This window comes from Bufo bufo, chromosome 2 (assembly GCF_905171765.1).
Source record: "Bufo bufo chromosome 2, aBufBuf1.1, whole genome shotgun sequence".
Taxonomy (NCBI): Eukaryota; Metazoa; Chordata; class Amphibia; order Anura; family Bufonidae; genus Bufo; species Bufo bufo.
In genome coordinates, this window is record NC_053390.1 from 71,996,858 (window position 1) to 72,013,233 (window position 16,376).

Sequence of the window (16,376 nt, forward strand, 5' to 3'; positions counted from 1 at the left end):
CTTCTAGAAACGCATATTCGTATAATTTCAGGACTTTTGATATGACCCTGCTTCATAACTTTGTGGCCTTTCTGTCTTCTCCCCTACAGATAAATTCAATACTTATGTGACTTTAAAAGTCCAAAATGTGAAGAGCACGACGGTAACTGTGAGAGGAGACCAGCCCTGCTGGGAGCAAGACTTCATGTTGTAAGTACAGGACGGCACTGTATTAATGTTTGAAGGGGATTTTGAGGGTCTGAGAGAGGACCTCCATTTCAGGCTACTCCATCTCAAATGTTTAGTTCCTTGATGATGAGAGATCCCTTTGGTGGGATTGCAGGTTATTGATACTACAGAGGGACAGATCCACCAATTATTTGCCTATTGGAATCACTGAGGGGGCCTCAAGAACAGAACTCGTAATTGTGCTGGTTATCCAATTCTTTATTGAGTTAGTCTCCCACATGTCACTGCAGTGCATTGTGGGATATGTACTGTTCTGTATATTTCTGTACCAAGCCAGCAGGGGGCAGATGGGAGCTCTTACAACATGAGAGCTAGGTAGAAGAACCACATTTGACAGCCCCATTCTAGCTTCGGCTTCCTTAGTAGTCAGCTGATGATGGACACTCCTGTGATTCCTGTCCATCTGTTATTTCTGAATAAAGCACTTGCAAATGGTCCATCCTGTAGCTGAAATGAAGCACCATTGAAATTGCTGCATGTAATGCCGTAGTCTAGTGGTCCTTCAGAGTGAGGGTGACTCTTTTCAGTTGATAGGTGCAGCTCTGGAGGAGAGGTTATGTCAGCACCAGGGCCACGGGATCCAAGGTTTAACGAGTTTTGTGTCCAAGTCGTCAGCTGGCGTGCTCCTGCTGTGTAAATTGAGTCACTGACCAAGCACACTTGTCATATTTACCATGACGTCACCCCGGATCACACCAGCATTATAAACATTGGCAGCCGCCCTGGGTGACTTCATAGGTAAATATGGACAGGTTATCTACAGCAGGGAATGCCATTAGGTGCCTTCTGGTCCAGTACAAGTTCTTCACCCTCCTGCTGACACGAGAGAGGGTCTCCTCATTTAATCAAAAAAGGAAAGGTGCAGGTGATGGGTTGCAATAAATTTCCAATAAATTTTTGTTCGACAAATTTTGAAAAGTGATGAGAAATGTGAGCGTGGTCTTCAAGGACTTAAAGGGCTCACCCCCAGTATTAATTTTTTAATATATGAGCCATATATTAAAAAATTAATACTAGGGGTGAGCCCTTTAAGTCCTTGAAGACCATGCTCACGTTTCTCATCACTTTTCAAAGACATTTTTAGGAAAAAACTAAAAAATGTCCATACTCTACCTCACTGATTCCAACACTGCTCTTCACTTGATCATCCCGACTCCATACACCAAAAATGCTGGAAAGGGTAACTCAACCATCTCGGCCTTTCAGGTGAAGTATCTGTTATCAGTGGCTAGTACTGGACCACTGGTGCAGAGCAGGGTCTAGACACAGAGTTGATGTTAGTTGATGGCTAGCTGTAGGTGACCTGGACCATCTGGATCAAAGCCATGGGCCAAGTTGTTTCAGAACTCGAGGTGAAGGCACATTTGCACTGACTTCACTTTCTCACATTTTGAGCGCACTCTTCTCTCTCTGCTTGGGTCTTCTGGCTTGACGAGAGGAGGAATTTATATCGTAATGGCACAAATTTACTTAATTTTTTTTTATGTCCCTGTGTGTTTCTGTCCGCGCATGTTTCTTTGTCACAAGAACATTATAGGATGCAGCTCCCATATGGGTTCCCTCCTGTAGGTCTAGGGGTAGGACCATCAGGTTCCTCATCCCCCTGCCACCTTTTGGCTCACCTTCTGGGGAAGACAGATCTAGACTTGGGCTGCCACCCTAGGTGTTGGCCTGGAGCCTAGGTGAAAGCCGGCTCAAGACTGGGCCTTCCTTAGCTTTGGCTGAAGATGGCCACCTTTCTTCAACCGTTTTAGGGCATTCTGGCTTGTGATAGACCACATCCTTGTGTACTTTTTTCAAAAAGATCGCTGGCTGAGTTGGGTCACGGCTATGGCTAGTGATTAGCTGAGTTGGGGGTTTCCTGGCAATTCTGGCATGTCGATCTAGACACCAGAAAGTGGTGAGCAGCTGGGATGGGTGTGGGTGAGTATAATTTTTTTTAACCTTCTAGAACCTTATAGGAAAAATAATTACCAGTGGACAAGGTCTTTTAAACCCTGAAAGTCCCTCAAATGTTGGCAAGACCTCTCACCTAGCTAAGTCAGTTCTCTTTGCTCTGCACTGTTGAGGAACAAGCCCCCTGAAGTAGCTGTCTGCAGATGAGATACTGGCTTGTCTATAATACTAAATTATGTCTCAAGGTCTGTTTTAATAATTGAAAATCAATTTAAAGGATAGCGACCTTCCAACTGCTGGCACCATAGGTACAACTTTCTTTTCTTTTTTTTGGAAATGGCTACCGGTATATTGCATCCAACTCTCTCCTTTACTTAGACTGGCGGAAATCTATGTAGGAATTTATGTTCTGTAAGTTATGTGCTGCCATCTAGTGGTCACTTACTCAAGCTACAACATTATATGCAAAAAAATATATATCAAAAATTATCTTAAATCAATCTGTTGATTTAAAGCTGTACTTCCCGTCCTCTGCCCACCTGTATTATTTACTAATGTCTCAAAGGCAGTTTAGTTACTAATTACTAGTTAGTGTCTAGAGTTCGGTGGGCGACGTGAGAAAAATGATATAACATCAGTGGGTCTTGATCTACTCCGTACTGACTTGTGGAGGACCATGAGGGGAATGGTGTGAGGCAAAAGACTGTTCTTACGTGGTTCTTACTAAGGGGGTCATTTATGAATAGATATATGCCGATTTTCCGTCGTTTTTTTTTTTTGGGTGTATATCTGTCGCAGATTCAGTCGTTAATAGGATTTACGGCTGAATCTGTTACTTCTTCCCCATCCACGCCACGTACGCCAGTACTGAAAAAGGGGTCATCATGGGCCGGGGCCACCGGCCTGTCTCATTTATCGATTTCTACTCCTGTTTTAGAAAAAAAAAGGGATGCAAATGAGCTCATAACAAGTTCTGCCTCTAACGCCACCAGATGTAAGGCAGCTATCCTATAGGTCATAGGTCTTGAGACATGACCTGGATATTAAATAAGCCAGCATCTCATCTACAGACAGCTGTGATGATTGTCCCTCATCAGTGCAGAGCAGAGAGCTGGGTGAGAGGCCAAGTCCTTTTCTTCCCAGAATTCCAGGGGAGCATGTATGACCTTTTAAAGGATAACTGCCATATTTTTTTTATTTGCTAGTTTATTAGAGCTAGGCATGTATACCTGAGTTAGTCTGCCAAAAGATCTGTAATTGCCTTGTAATAACAGCTTTCATTAATGTCCTCTGTCCCTTTCCACTGCTCATCTGTCTCCGGCTAGGAAGACTGAGGGGCGGTCCTTCACACTGCATGGCTGCATTAGGCTCCAGAGTGAGGAGGCGTGTCTCTCAATAATCCAGTCTGATTGGCTGGCAGGAAGCTGCTGGCTACAGCAAGTTTGTATGTGACCTGAGGGAATGCAATTTTGGCCTCACAGAACTGGCAGAGGAGCCATCTTAACCACCTCCGGACCGCCTAACGCAGGATCGCGTTCCGGAGGTGGCAGCGCTGCGCACAGTCACGCATATACGCGTCATCTCGCGAGACGCGAGATTTCCTGTGAACGCGCGCACACAGGCGCGCGCGCTCACAGGAACGGAAGGTAAGAGAGTTGATCTCCAGCCTGCCAGCGGCGATCGTTCGCTGGCAGGCTGGAGATGTGTTTTTTTTAACCCCTAACAGGTATATTAGACGCTGTTTTGATAACAGCGTCTAATATACCTGCTACCTGGTCCTCTGGTGGTCCCCTTTGTTTGGATCGACCACCAGAGGACACAGGTAGCTCAGTAAAGTAGCACCAAGCACCACTACACTACACTACACCCCCCCCCCCATCACTTATTAACCCCTTATTAGCCCCTGATCACCCCTAATCACCCCTGATCACCCCATATAGACTCCCTGATCACCCCCCTGTCATTGATTACCCCCCTGTCATTGATCAACCCCCTGTAAAGCTCCATTCAGACGTCCGCATGATTTTTACGGATCCACTGATAGATGGATCGGATCCGCAAAACGCATCCGGACGTCTGAATGAAGCCTTACAGGGGCATGATCAATGACTGTGGTGATCACCCCATATAGACTCCCTGATCACCCCCCTGTCATTGATTACCCCCCTGTCATTGATCACCCCCCTGTAAAGCTCCATTCAGACGTCCGCATGATTTTTACGGATCCACTGATAGATGGATCGGATCCGCAAAACGCATCCGGACGTCTGAATGAAGCCTTACAGGGGCATGATCAATGACTGTGGTGATCACCCCATATAGACTCCCTGATCACCCCCCTGTCATTGATTACCCCCCTGTCATTGATCACCCCCCTGTAAAGCTCCATTCAGATGTCCGCATGATTTTTACGGATGCACTGATAGATGGATCGGATCCGCAAAACGCATCCGGACGTCTGAATGAAGCCTTACAGGGGCATGATCAATGACTGTGGTGATCACCCCATATAGACTCCCTGATCACCCCCCTGTCATTGATTACCCCCCTGTCATTGATTACCCCCCTGTAAAGCTCCATTCAGATGTCCGCATGATTTTTACGGATGCACTGATAGATGGATCGGATCCGCAAAACGCATCCGGACGTCTGAATGAAGCCTTACAGGGGCATGATCAATGACTGTGGTTATCACCCCATATAGACTCCCTGATCACCCCCCTGTCATTGATTACACCCCTGTCATTGATCACCCCCTGTAAAGCTCCATTCAGATGTCCGCATGATTTTTACGGATGCACTGATACATGGATCGGATCCGCAAAACGCATCCGGTCGTCTGAATGAAGCCTTACAGGGGCATGATCAATGACTGTGGTGATCACCCCCCTGTCATTGATTACCCCCCTGTAAAGCTCCATTCAGATGTCCGCATGATTTTTACGGATGCACTGATAGATGGATCCGATCCGCAAAACGCATCCGGACGTCTGAATGAAGCCTTACAGGGGCATGATCAATGACTGTGGTGATCACCCCATATAGACTCCCTGATCACCCCCCTGTCATTGATCACCCCCCTGTCATTGATTACCCCCCTGTAAAGCTCCATTCAGATGTCCGCATGATTTTTACGGATGCACTGATAGATGGATCCGATCCGCAAAACGCATCCGGACGTCTGAATGAAGCCTTACAGGGGCATGATCAATGACTGTGGTGATCACCCCATATAGACTCCCTGATCACCCCCCTGTCATTGATTACCCCCCTGTAAAGCTCCATTCAGATGTCCGCATGATTTTTACGGATGCACTGATAGATGGATCGGATCCGCAAAACGCATCCGGACGTCTGAATGAAGCCTTACACGGGCGTGATCAATGACTGTGGTTATCACCCCATATAGACTCCCTGATCACCCCCCTGTCATTGATCACCCCCCTGTCATTGATCACCCCCCTGTCATTGATCACCCCCCTGTCATTGATCACCCCCCTGTCATTTATCACCCCCCTGTCATTTAGCACCCCTCTGTAAGGCTCCATTCAGATATTTTTTTGGCCCAAGTTAGCAGAATTTTATTTTTTTTTTCTTACAAAGTCTCATATTCCACTAACTTGTGTCAAAAAATAAAATCTCACATGAACTCACCATACCCCTCACGGAATCCAAATGCGTAAAATTTTTTAGACATTTATATTCCAGACTTCTTCTCACGCTTTAGGGCCCCTAGAATGCCAGGGCAGTATAAATACCCCACATGTGACCCCATTTCGGAAAGAAGACACCCCCAGGTATTCCGTGAGGGGCATATTGAGTCCATGAAAGATTGAAATTTTTGTCCCAAGTTAGCGGAACGGGATACTTTGTGAGAAAAAAATTAAAAATATCAATTTCCGCTAACTTGTGCCAAAAAAAAAAAATTTCTATGAACTCGCCATGCCCCTCATTGAATACCTTGGGGTGTCTTCTTTCCAAAATGGGGTCACATGTGGGGTATTTATACTGCCCTGGCATTCTAGGGGCCCCAAAGCGTGAGAAGAAGTCTGGTATCCAAATGTCTAAAAATGCCCTCCTAAAAGGAATTTGGGCACCTTTGCGCATCTAGGCTGCAAAAAAGTGTCACACATCTGGTATCGCCGTACTCAGGAGAAGTTGGGGAATGTGTTTTGGGGTGTCATTTTACATATACCCATGCTGGGTGAGAGAAATATCTTGGTCAAATGCCAACTTTGTATAAAAAAATGGGAAAAGTTGTCTTTTGCCAAGATATTTCTCTCACCCAGCATGGGTATATGTAAAATGACACCCCAAAACACATTCCCCAACTTCTCCTGAATACGGCGATACCAGATGTGTGACACTTTTTTGCAGCCTAGGTGGGCAAAGGGGCCCATATTCCAAAGAGCACCTTTAGGATTTCACAGGTCATTTACCTACTTACCACACATTAGGGCCCCTGGAAAATGCCAGGGCAGTATAACTACCCCACAAGTGACCCCATTTTGGAAAGAAGACACCCCAAGGTATTCTGTGAGGGGCATGGCGAGTTCCTAGAATTTTTTATTTTTTGTCACAAGTTAGTGGAAAATGCTTATTTTTTTTTATTTTTTTTTTTTCATACAAAGTCTCATATTCCACTAACTTGTGACAAAAAATAAAAACTTCCATGAACTCACTTTGCCCATCAGCGAATACCTTGGGGTCTCTTCTTTCCAAAATGGGGTCACTTGTGGGGTAGTTATACTGCCCTGGCATTCTAGGGGCCCAAATGTGTGGTAAGGAGTTTGAAATCAAATTCTGTAAAAAATGACCTGTGAAATCCGAAAGGTGCTCTTTTGAATATGGGCCCCTTTGCCCACCTCGGCTGCAAAAAAGTGTCACACATCTGGTATCTCCGTAATCGGGAGAAGTTGGGGAATGTGTTTTGGGGTGTCATTTTACATATACCCATGCTGGGTGAGAGAAATATCTTGGCAAAAGACAACTTTTCCCATTTTTTTATACAAAGTTGGCATTTGACCAAGATATTTATCTCACCCAGCATGGGTATATGTAAAAAGACACCCCAAAACACATTCCTCAACTTCTCCTGAATACGGGGATACCAGATGTGTGACACTTTTTTGCAGCCTAGGTGGGCAAAGGGGCCCACATTCCAAAGAGCACCTTTCGGATTTCACAGGTCATTTACCTACTTACCACACATTTGGGCCCCTAGAATGCCAGGGCAGTATAACTACCACACAAGTGACCCCATTTTGGAAAGAAGAGACCCCAAGGTATTCGCTGATGGGCATAGTGAGTTCATGGAAGTTTTTATTTTTTGTCACAAGTTTGTGGAATATGAGACTTTGTATGAAAAAAAAAAAAAAAAAAAAAAAATCATCATTTTCCACTAACTTGTGACAAAAAAAAAAAAATTCTAGGAACTCGCCATGCCCCTCACGGAATACCTTGGGGTGTCTTCTTTCCAAAATGGGGTCACTTGTGGGGTAGTTATACTGCCCTGGTATTCTAGGGGCCCAAATGTGTGGTAAGGAGTTTGAAATCAAATTCAGGAAAAAATGAGGAGTGAAATCCGAAAGGTGCTCTTTGGAATATGGGCCCCTTTGCCCACCTAGGCTGCAAAAAAGTGTCACACATCTGGTATCCCCGTACTCAGGAGAAGTTGAGGAATGTGTTTTGGGGTGTCTTTTTACATATACCCATGCTGGGTGAGATAAATATCTTGGTCAAATGACAACTTTGTATAAAAAAATGGGAAAAGTTGTCTTTTGCCAAGATATTTCTCTCACCCAGCATGGGTATATATAAAATGACACCCCAAAACACATTCCCCACCTTCTCCTGAGTACGGAGATACCAGATGTGTGACACTTTTTTGCAGCCTAGGTGGGCAAAGGGGCCCATATTCCAAAGAGCACCTTTCGGATTTCACAGGTCATTTTTTACAGAATTTGATTTCAAACTCCTTACCACACATTTGGGCCCCTAGAATGCCAGGGCAGTATAACTACCCCACAAGTGACCCCATTTTGGAAAGAAGAGACCCCAAGGTATTCGCTGATGGGCATAGTGAGTTCATAGAAGTTTTTATTTTTTGTCACAAGTTAGTGGAATATGAGACTTTGTAAGGAAAAAAAAAAAAAAAAAAAAAAATCATCATTTTCCGCTAACTTGTGACAAAAAATAAAAAGTTCTATGAACTCACTATGCCCATCAGCGAATACCTTAGGGTGTGTACTTTCAGAAATGGGGTCATTTGTGGGGTGTTTGTACTGTCTGGGCATTGTAGAACCTCAGGAAACATGACAGGTGCTCAGAAAGTCAGAGCTGCTTCAAAAAGCGGAAATTCACATTTTTGTACCATAGTTTGTAAACGCTATAACTTTTACCCAAACCATTTTTTTTTTACCCAAACATTTTTTTTTTATCAAAGACATGTAGAACTATAAATTTAGAGCAAAATTTCTATATGGATGTCGTTTTTTTTGCAAAATTTTACAACTGAAAGTGAAAAATGTCATTTTTTTGCAAAAAAATCGTTAAATTTCGATTAATAACAAAAAAAGTAAAAATGTCAGCAGCAATGAAATACCACCAAATGAAAGCTCTATTAGTGAGAAGAAAAGGAGGTAAAATTCATTTGGGTGGTAAGTTGCATGACCGAGCAATAAACGGTGAAAGTAGTGTAGGTCAGAAGTGTAAAAAGTGGCCTGGTCTTTCAGGGTGTTTAAGCACTGGGGGCTGAGGTGGTTAAGATGATCCTGATAATGTAGGATTCAAAACAGCCGTAACTAAGGGGAAAACTCAAGGAAAACAGTGATATGTGAAGAAACTAAAGATGGCTTTATGCATAATGCTGCTGCAGCAGTAACATATGCTAAAGTGTTTTTTTTTAATGAAAATATGACAGTTATCCTTAAGTCTCCTCACACTGACTTAGTCGCTCTTTCTCCAAGGAGAGATAGTACCCCCTACTTCTATTTTAGGCGTAGAAAATGACGCCAGCAAGGGAGCTCTGCATAACTTAGGCGCATCAAGCGCTAGCGCAGGGTTATTAAGACGCTGGTCTTAATAAATGACCCCATTAGTGTATAAAAAAACATAATAGGCAGAAAGAGAAGCACTAAAAAAAGAAATAAAAAAATTTGTAATTTAGGCCTCTTTTACATGGGCGTCCTGGATTTGCTCCGGATGCGTCGTGTGTGCATTGCGGGAAAACCGTGCGAGCAGGCACGCAATTGCAGTCAGTTTTGACTGCGATTGCGTTCGGATGTTCAGTTTTTTCCACGCGAGTGCAATGCGTTTTGCACGCGCGTGAGAAAAAACTGGATGTGGTACCCAGACCCGAACCCGGACTTCTTTACTGAAGTTTGGGTTAGGTGTTCTGTAGATTTTATTATTTTCCCTTATAACATGGTTATAAAGTAAAATAATAGCACTCTTAATACAGAATGCTTACTAAAATGTGCCTTGAGGGGTTAAAAAAATAATAATAAAAATAACTCGCCTCAACCTCTTGTTCGTGCAGCCGGCATCGTCTTATTTCTTCTTCTTTCAGGACCTGCCAAAGGACCTTTAAGTGAGCGCGGTGACTTCAGTGCAGGTCCTGCTGAATGAAGATAGAAGAAGAATGCTATTATTTTCCTTTATAACCAGGGAAAATAATAAGGGAAAATTAATAATGAATAGAAACCCTAACCCAAACCCGAACTTCAGTGAAGAAGTCCGGGTTCGGGTCTGGGTACCACATTAGTTTTTTTCTCACGCGAGAGCAAAACGCATTGCACTCGCGCGGAAAAAAACGGAACATCAGAACACAATCACAGTCAAAACGCGCGGTTTTCCCGCAATGCACACACGACGCATCCAGAGCAAATCTGTGACGCCCGTGTGAAAGAGGCCTTAGCAGTGATGTGGAGAGGCACCTCTACTCTATTTCAGTGTTTGACTTGAAATTAAATTTTTTTACACTTGACGAAAAACTCCCACGTCCCACAGACTGCTGTACAGGCAGCCCTCCTCTGCTTCACGCGGCCCACCCCCTGCTTTCATTCACGTTATATTTGATGATGTAGATTGTATGGCGGCGGGTGTGTCACGGAACCATGAACCAGACGTACAACAAGAGATAAGAGAAAATAAGAAGGCTTTATTGAAAATAAAGCTGTAAAGCAAAAGTCCAAACGGATGGTGAAACCGAGCAGAGTCTTTGCGAAGCCAGAGGTCAGGAACCAGAAGGGTAGTCAGACGAAGCCAGGATCAGGAACCAGCAGGGTAGTCAGACGAAGCCAGGATCAGGAACCAGCAGGGTAGTCAGACGAAGCCAGGATCAGGAACCAGCAGGGTAGTCAGACGAAGCCAGGATCAGGAACCAGCAGGGTAGTCAGACGAAGCCAGGATCAGGAACCAGAAGCAGCAGCAGTCTTAGAAGCATGTGAACACAAGAGGACCAAGCAAGGAACTGAAGCCACAGACCTCCTATATATATGAGCTAGGCATCCAGCTCCTCCCAGTGGGAAGGAGGAGCCGCAGGGTGGAAGGCTACAAGAAACCCAGAAACCAAGATGGCCGCCAGCACATGTCAAACGAAGGAGAACAGCAAGAAGGTAAGACCATGACAGTACCTCCCCCTCAAGGGCCCCTCCTCCGCGGAGCACAAAACGGTTTCTGAGGGAAGCGTGCGTGGAAGGCTCGGAGCAAGGCAGGAGCATGGACATCTGCGGAGGGAACCCAGGAACGCTCCTCTGGACCATAACCACGCCAATGGACCAAAAACTGCAACCGACCGCGGACCAGGCGTGAGTCCAGGATATTGCTCACCTCATATTCCTCACGATTGCCCACTTGGACCGGACGAGGCCGAGGAACCGAGGAAGTGAAACGATTACACACCAGTGGCTTCAACAGGGAGACATGAAACACGTTGGAGATCCGCATGCCAGGAGGAAGCGCAAGGGCATAGGCTACCGGGTTTACCCTGCGAAGCACTCGGAAGGGACCAACAAAGCAAGGCGCCAGCTTGGGAGTGGGCACTCGAAGGTTGAGGTTGCGGGTGGACAACCATACACGGTCTCCGACCTGGTAGGAAGGAGCAGGCGCTCTTCTGCGATCAGCCTGGAGTCTCTGGCGCTGCGCAGAGACCTCAAGGGACTTCTGGATCTGTACCCAAGAAGCACGTAGGACGGAAAGGTGATCCTCCACAGCCGGAATATCCTGGGGAGAGAATACCTCCGGTAACACGGCAGGTTGGAACCCATAATTGGCCATGAAGGGAGACGTCCCAGAGGAAGAGTTCACCGCCGCGTTCCTGGCAAACTCAGCCCAAGGCAGGAGGTCAACCCAATTGTCTTGGTGGTCGGAGACATAGCAACGAAGGAATTGCTCCAAGGCCTGATTGGATCGTTCTGCGGCCCCATTGGACTGAGCGTGGTAGGCCGAGGAGAAGGAGAGATGAATCCCCAACTGGGAGCAAAAGGCGCGCCAGAACCTGGACACAAACTGACTCCCCCGATCCGACACAATCTCCTTGGGCAAACCGTGCAACCGGAAGACCTCCCTGGCAAAAATCGTGGCCAACTCTTGTGCAGAGGGTAACTTCTTGAGAGGAACACAGTGGCACATTTTGGAAAACCGATCCACAATCATGAGAATGACCGTATGGCCTCGGGATGCAGGGAGGTCCACAATGAAATCCATCCCCAGGTGTGACCATGGGCGCTCCCCGGTGGCTATGGGTTGCAGAAGGCCCAACGGAAGGTGCCGAGGGGACTTACTCTGGGCACAAACGGAGCATGCCGCTACATATGCGGCGATGTCGGAACGTAGGGAAGGCCACCAGAACAGACGTGAAACAGCCCAGGACAGCTGATTCTTTCCAGGATGCCCCGCGGTCTTGGAGTTATGGTAGGTTCGCAACAACCGAGTGCGCAACTCCTCAGGCACAAAACATCTGCCGTTGGGTCTCCCAGAGGGAGCACCAGATTGAGCCGCCAAAATCTGCTCACCCAGGGGAGAGGTCAGGCTGGTGCGAATGGCGGCCAGGATCTGATTCGGAGGTATGACCGAAGTCGGAATCGACTCCTCCCTGGACAGCTCGGAGTACTGCCGTGATAAGGCATCCGCCCTGATGTTCTTGGAACCGGGTAGGTAGGAGACCACGTAATTAAAACGTGACAAGAACAGAGCCCATCTGGCCTGACGTGGTGTCAATCTCTTGGCCTCAGAAAGGTAGGTCAGATTCTTGTGGTCCGTCAGGATGAGAACCGGAACCACCGAACCCTCGAGCAAGTGCCTCCATTCTTTAAGGGCCTGCACGATGGCCAATAACTCCCTGTCACCAATCTGATAGTTGCACTCCGCGGAAGACAGTTTCCGGGAGTAAAACCCACAAGGAAGCAGAGGACCCTCTGGTGTTCTACGCTGAGACAGAAGGGCGCCTACTCCCGTCTCAGACGCGTCCACCTCGAGGACAAAGGGCAACCCAGGGTTGGGATGCGACAGAATCGGAGCCGACACAAAGGAGGACTTTAGGGCCTCAAAAGCTCGGATGGCCTCGTGCGGCCAGACCTGGGAATTACTGCCCTTCCTGGTCAGATCCGTGAGAGGCTTGGCCAGCATGGAAAAGTCCCTGATGCACTTCCGATAATAATTGGCGAAGCCCAAAAAGCGCTGCAGGGAACGAAGACCACTGGGCTGGGGCCACTGTAAGACAGCCGAAACCTTCTCAGGATCCATGGAGAACCCCTCAGCGGAAATGATGTAACCTAAGAAGGTTACCTGGGATCGGTGAAATTCGCATTTCTCAAGCTTACCGAACAGCTTGTTCTCTCGTAACCGTTGCAACACTCGTCTGACATCCAGAATGTGGGCCTCCATGGATTCAGAATATACCAAGATGTCATCCAAATAGACCACCACACACTGCTGCAACAGGTCACGGAAAACATCGTTGATGAATTCCTGAAAGACTGCGGGCGCATTGCACAACCCAAAGGGCATAACCAAGGATTCATAATGACCGGTCCTGGTGTTAAACGCGGTCTTCCACTCATCGCCCGCCTTGATCCTTACCAGGTTATATGCCGCCCTCAGGTCGAGTTTGGTAAAGACGGTGGCCCCTTTAAGGCGATCGAACAGCTCGGAAATCAAGGGTATCGGGTAAGCGTTCTTGATCGTGATGCGATTGAGACCCCTGTAATCGATGCAAGGCCTCAACTCACCGCCCTTCTTTTTCACAAAGAAAAATCCAGCCCCTGCCGGGGACGAAGATTTGCGAATGTGTCCGCGTGAAAGCGCCTCCCTCACGTACTCCTCCATGGCCTCATTCTCCGCTACCGACAGTGGATAGACTTTGCCACGAGGAGGAACGGCACCAGATTGTAACTCTATGGCACAATCGTATGGGCGGTGCGGAGGTAGGGCAACCGCGCGCACCTTATCGAATACATCCCGGTACTCCTCGTATTCAGGAGGCAACAGAGAGTCCGAGGAAGTACACAGCAACTTGACAGACCCATGGATGCAACTAGCCCCACACTGCGGTGACCACGAGAGGATCTCGACCGATCTCCAATCGAAAGTCGGATTATGCTTCTGGAGCCAGGGGTACCCCAAGACCACCGAGTAGTGTGGAGACGAAATAACCTGGAGGCAGACCGACTCTCTGTGAACGGCACCAATGGCTATCCCCACTGGAAGGGTCTCATGAGTCACGTGTGGCGGCAGAAGGGGTCTGCCGTCTATCGCCTCAAGAGCCAGTGGGGAACCTCGAGCCTGCAGAGGAATGGAATTGGCGGCAGCGAACACACTATCAATGAACAAACCACCAGCACCAGAGTCCACCAACGCCTGGGTCGTCACCGAGCCCCCGACCCAGGAGAGGACAACAGTGATCAGTGGTTTGTCAACACGGGAAACCGGGGACGAGGAGACTCCACCCAAGATCTGCCCCCGACAGGATCTCAGGTACGAGCGTTTTCCCGGACGGTTCGGACATGCCAACCGAAAATGCCCACCGAGACCACAGTACATGCATCGGCCCTCGCGTCTCCGGAGTGCCCTCTCCCCCTCGGACAGGCGAGCAAACCCCAGCTGCATGGGTTCACCCCCAGACAAGTCATCCCCAGGAGGCGTGGGAGGAGAGGGAGGCACGGGTGGGACAGCAAACGTAGGCACCAATCTGTTAGAAGACCTCCGCAGGTTCTCCTTAAAGGAAGGTCTCTCCCTGAGTCTGGTGTCAATCAAAATCAGGAAAGAAATAAGAGACTCGAGCTCAACTGGTAGGTCCTTAGCTGCAACCTCATCCTTCAAGGCATCCGAGAGACCATGAGAGAAAGCAGCGACCAGAGCCTCATTATTCCAGCCCACCTCTGCTGCCAGGGTACGAAACTCAATGGCGTATTCAGCTACGGATCGTGAACCCTGTCTGATGGACATAAGGAGCTTCGCAGCAGAGGCAGCACGAGCCGGCACATCGAATACCTTCCGAAGAGAAGCAACAAAACCGGAAAACTCGGCAACCACCGGATTGTTGTTCTCCCACAAAGGGCTGGCCCAGGCCAAGGCCTTGTCCGAGAGCAGCGAGATCAAGAAGCCCACCTTTGATCTCTCGGTAGGAAAGGCATGTGGCAGCAACTCGAAATAAATGCCCACCTGGTTAAGGAAACCTCGGCACTGAGTTGGCTCTCCCCCAAAGCGCTGTGGAAGAGGGGCAGAACCGGTCATACCCCGAAACACCGCAGGCGCAACAACAGGTGTCGGGGTAGACTCCGGCGCGGCAGTAGGAGCGAGCCCAGGAGCGACAACCGACCCATCGGCAACGGGAGCGAAATGAGCCGTGCGTTCAAGCAGGGTTTGCAACACCACAGCGAACCGACCCAACAGGTGATCCTGCTGATCAAGTCTGGCAACCAGCGTGGGTAGCGAGGATGGCCCTGTACCGTCAGAATTCATGGCTTGGTCCTAATGTCACGGAACCATGAACCAGACGTACAACAAGAGATAAGAGAAAATAAGAAGGCTTTATTGAAAATAAAGCTGTAAAGCAAAAGTCCAAACGGATGGTGAAACCGAGCAGAGTCTTTGCGAAGCCAGAGGTCAGGAACCAGAAGCAGCAGCAGTCTTAGAAGCATGTGAACACAAGAGGACCAAGCAAGGAACTGAAGCCACAGACCTCCTATATATATGAGCTAGGCATCCAGCTCCTCCCAGTGGGAAGGAGGAGCCGCAGGGTGGAAGGCTACAAGAAACCCAGAAACCAAGATGGCCGCCAGCACATGTCAAACGAAGGAGAACAGCAAGAAGGTAAGACCATGACAGGGTGATGCGTACTGATGCTGGAGCGGGCGAGCCTGCTCACTACCCAAGTTCTTTTGCACTCCTTTCACTGCGTCGACTGTCTGGAGGGTCACTTTAAATTCCTAAACGACTGATCAGCGGTGGTCCCGGGTGTCGGACCCCCACTGATCAGATACTAAATGACCTATCCATAGGAGTCGTCTCAACAATGATTTCGAGCAAAACACTCGTTCATTGAGTGATCTGCGGCATTATTTCATGGGCCGATTATGGGGAATGAGCGTTTATAGTAACGAGCCAACAAAGCATGGAGATTACAGCTCTGAAGCTCTGCAGTAGAGGTCCAGCTCAATGTTACCTGTTGGTGTTCTGTCTGATTGGATAGCGTCAGACATTGCAGTGACCCGCCCCCCCCAATGGTTACACACATCTGGACCTTCACTGTAAACTGCTGGTAATTCAGTCATAAAGTTCTAGTAGGAATCATAGAGGAATGACACAGCATAGTTTCATAGTCTGCAATTATTACATGGGGAATGCAAGTAGTTACTAAAGCAGACCTGTGAGGAGAGGTGACAGCTCCTCTCTAATCCCACTAATCTAATCTCTACAGATTAAAGCCCAGCACAAAGCGGCGTGCATGTTCCGCACATGGCCACTATGAGGCGCCGCAGAGCGGTGGCCAAATAATTCTTAGTCGCATTGGTGACCATTTTGGTCGCCGGTTTCACTGATTTCCTTACACTGAAACTATTGATAAATTGCGCCCATTATGTAAAGCTTCAGCTTTCACACCAGTCCTTGACCACAGGAGCTCACAATCTAATTTTACTATCTCATATACTTTGAGGCAGAGCAAACTAAAGGGGTGCTCTACTCTAGACAAACCCCACTTGTAAGAAGCTGAAGTGTCTGTCTGGACCCCCAATGATCAAACATGTCAC

General features: G+C 47.8%; 1 protein-coding gene across 3 annotated transcripts in view; it reads left to right on the top strand.

Moving 5' to 3' along the window:
- The window catches only part of UNC13B (unc-13 homolog B), a 369,265-nt gene that overhangs the window by 91,389 nt on the left and 261,500 nt on the right, over positions 1-16,376 (top strand). For all 3 annotated transcript variants that reach the window (XM_040421204.1, XM_040421203.1, XM_040421202.1), the window contains exon 4: positions 90-189. In XM_040421204.1, coding sequence (XP_040277138.1) covers positions 90-189 — 100 coding nt within the window. The remainder of the gene's footprint in view (positions 1-89; positions 190-16,376) is intronic.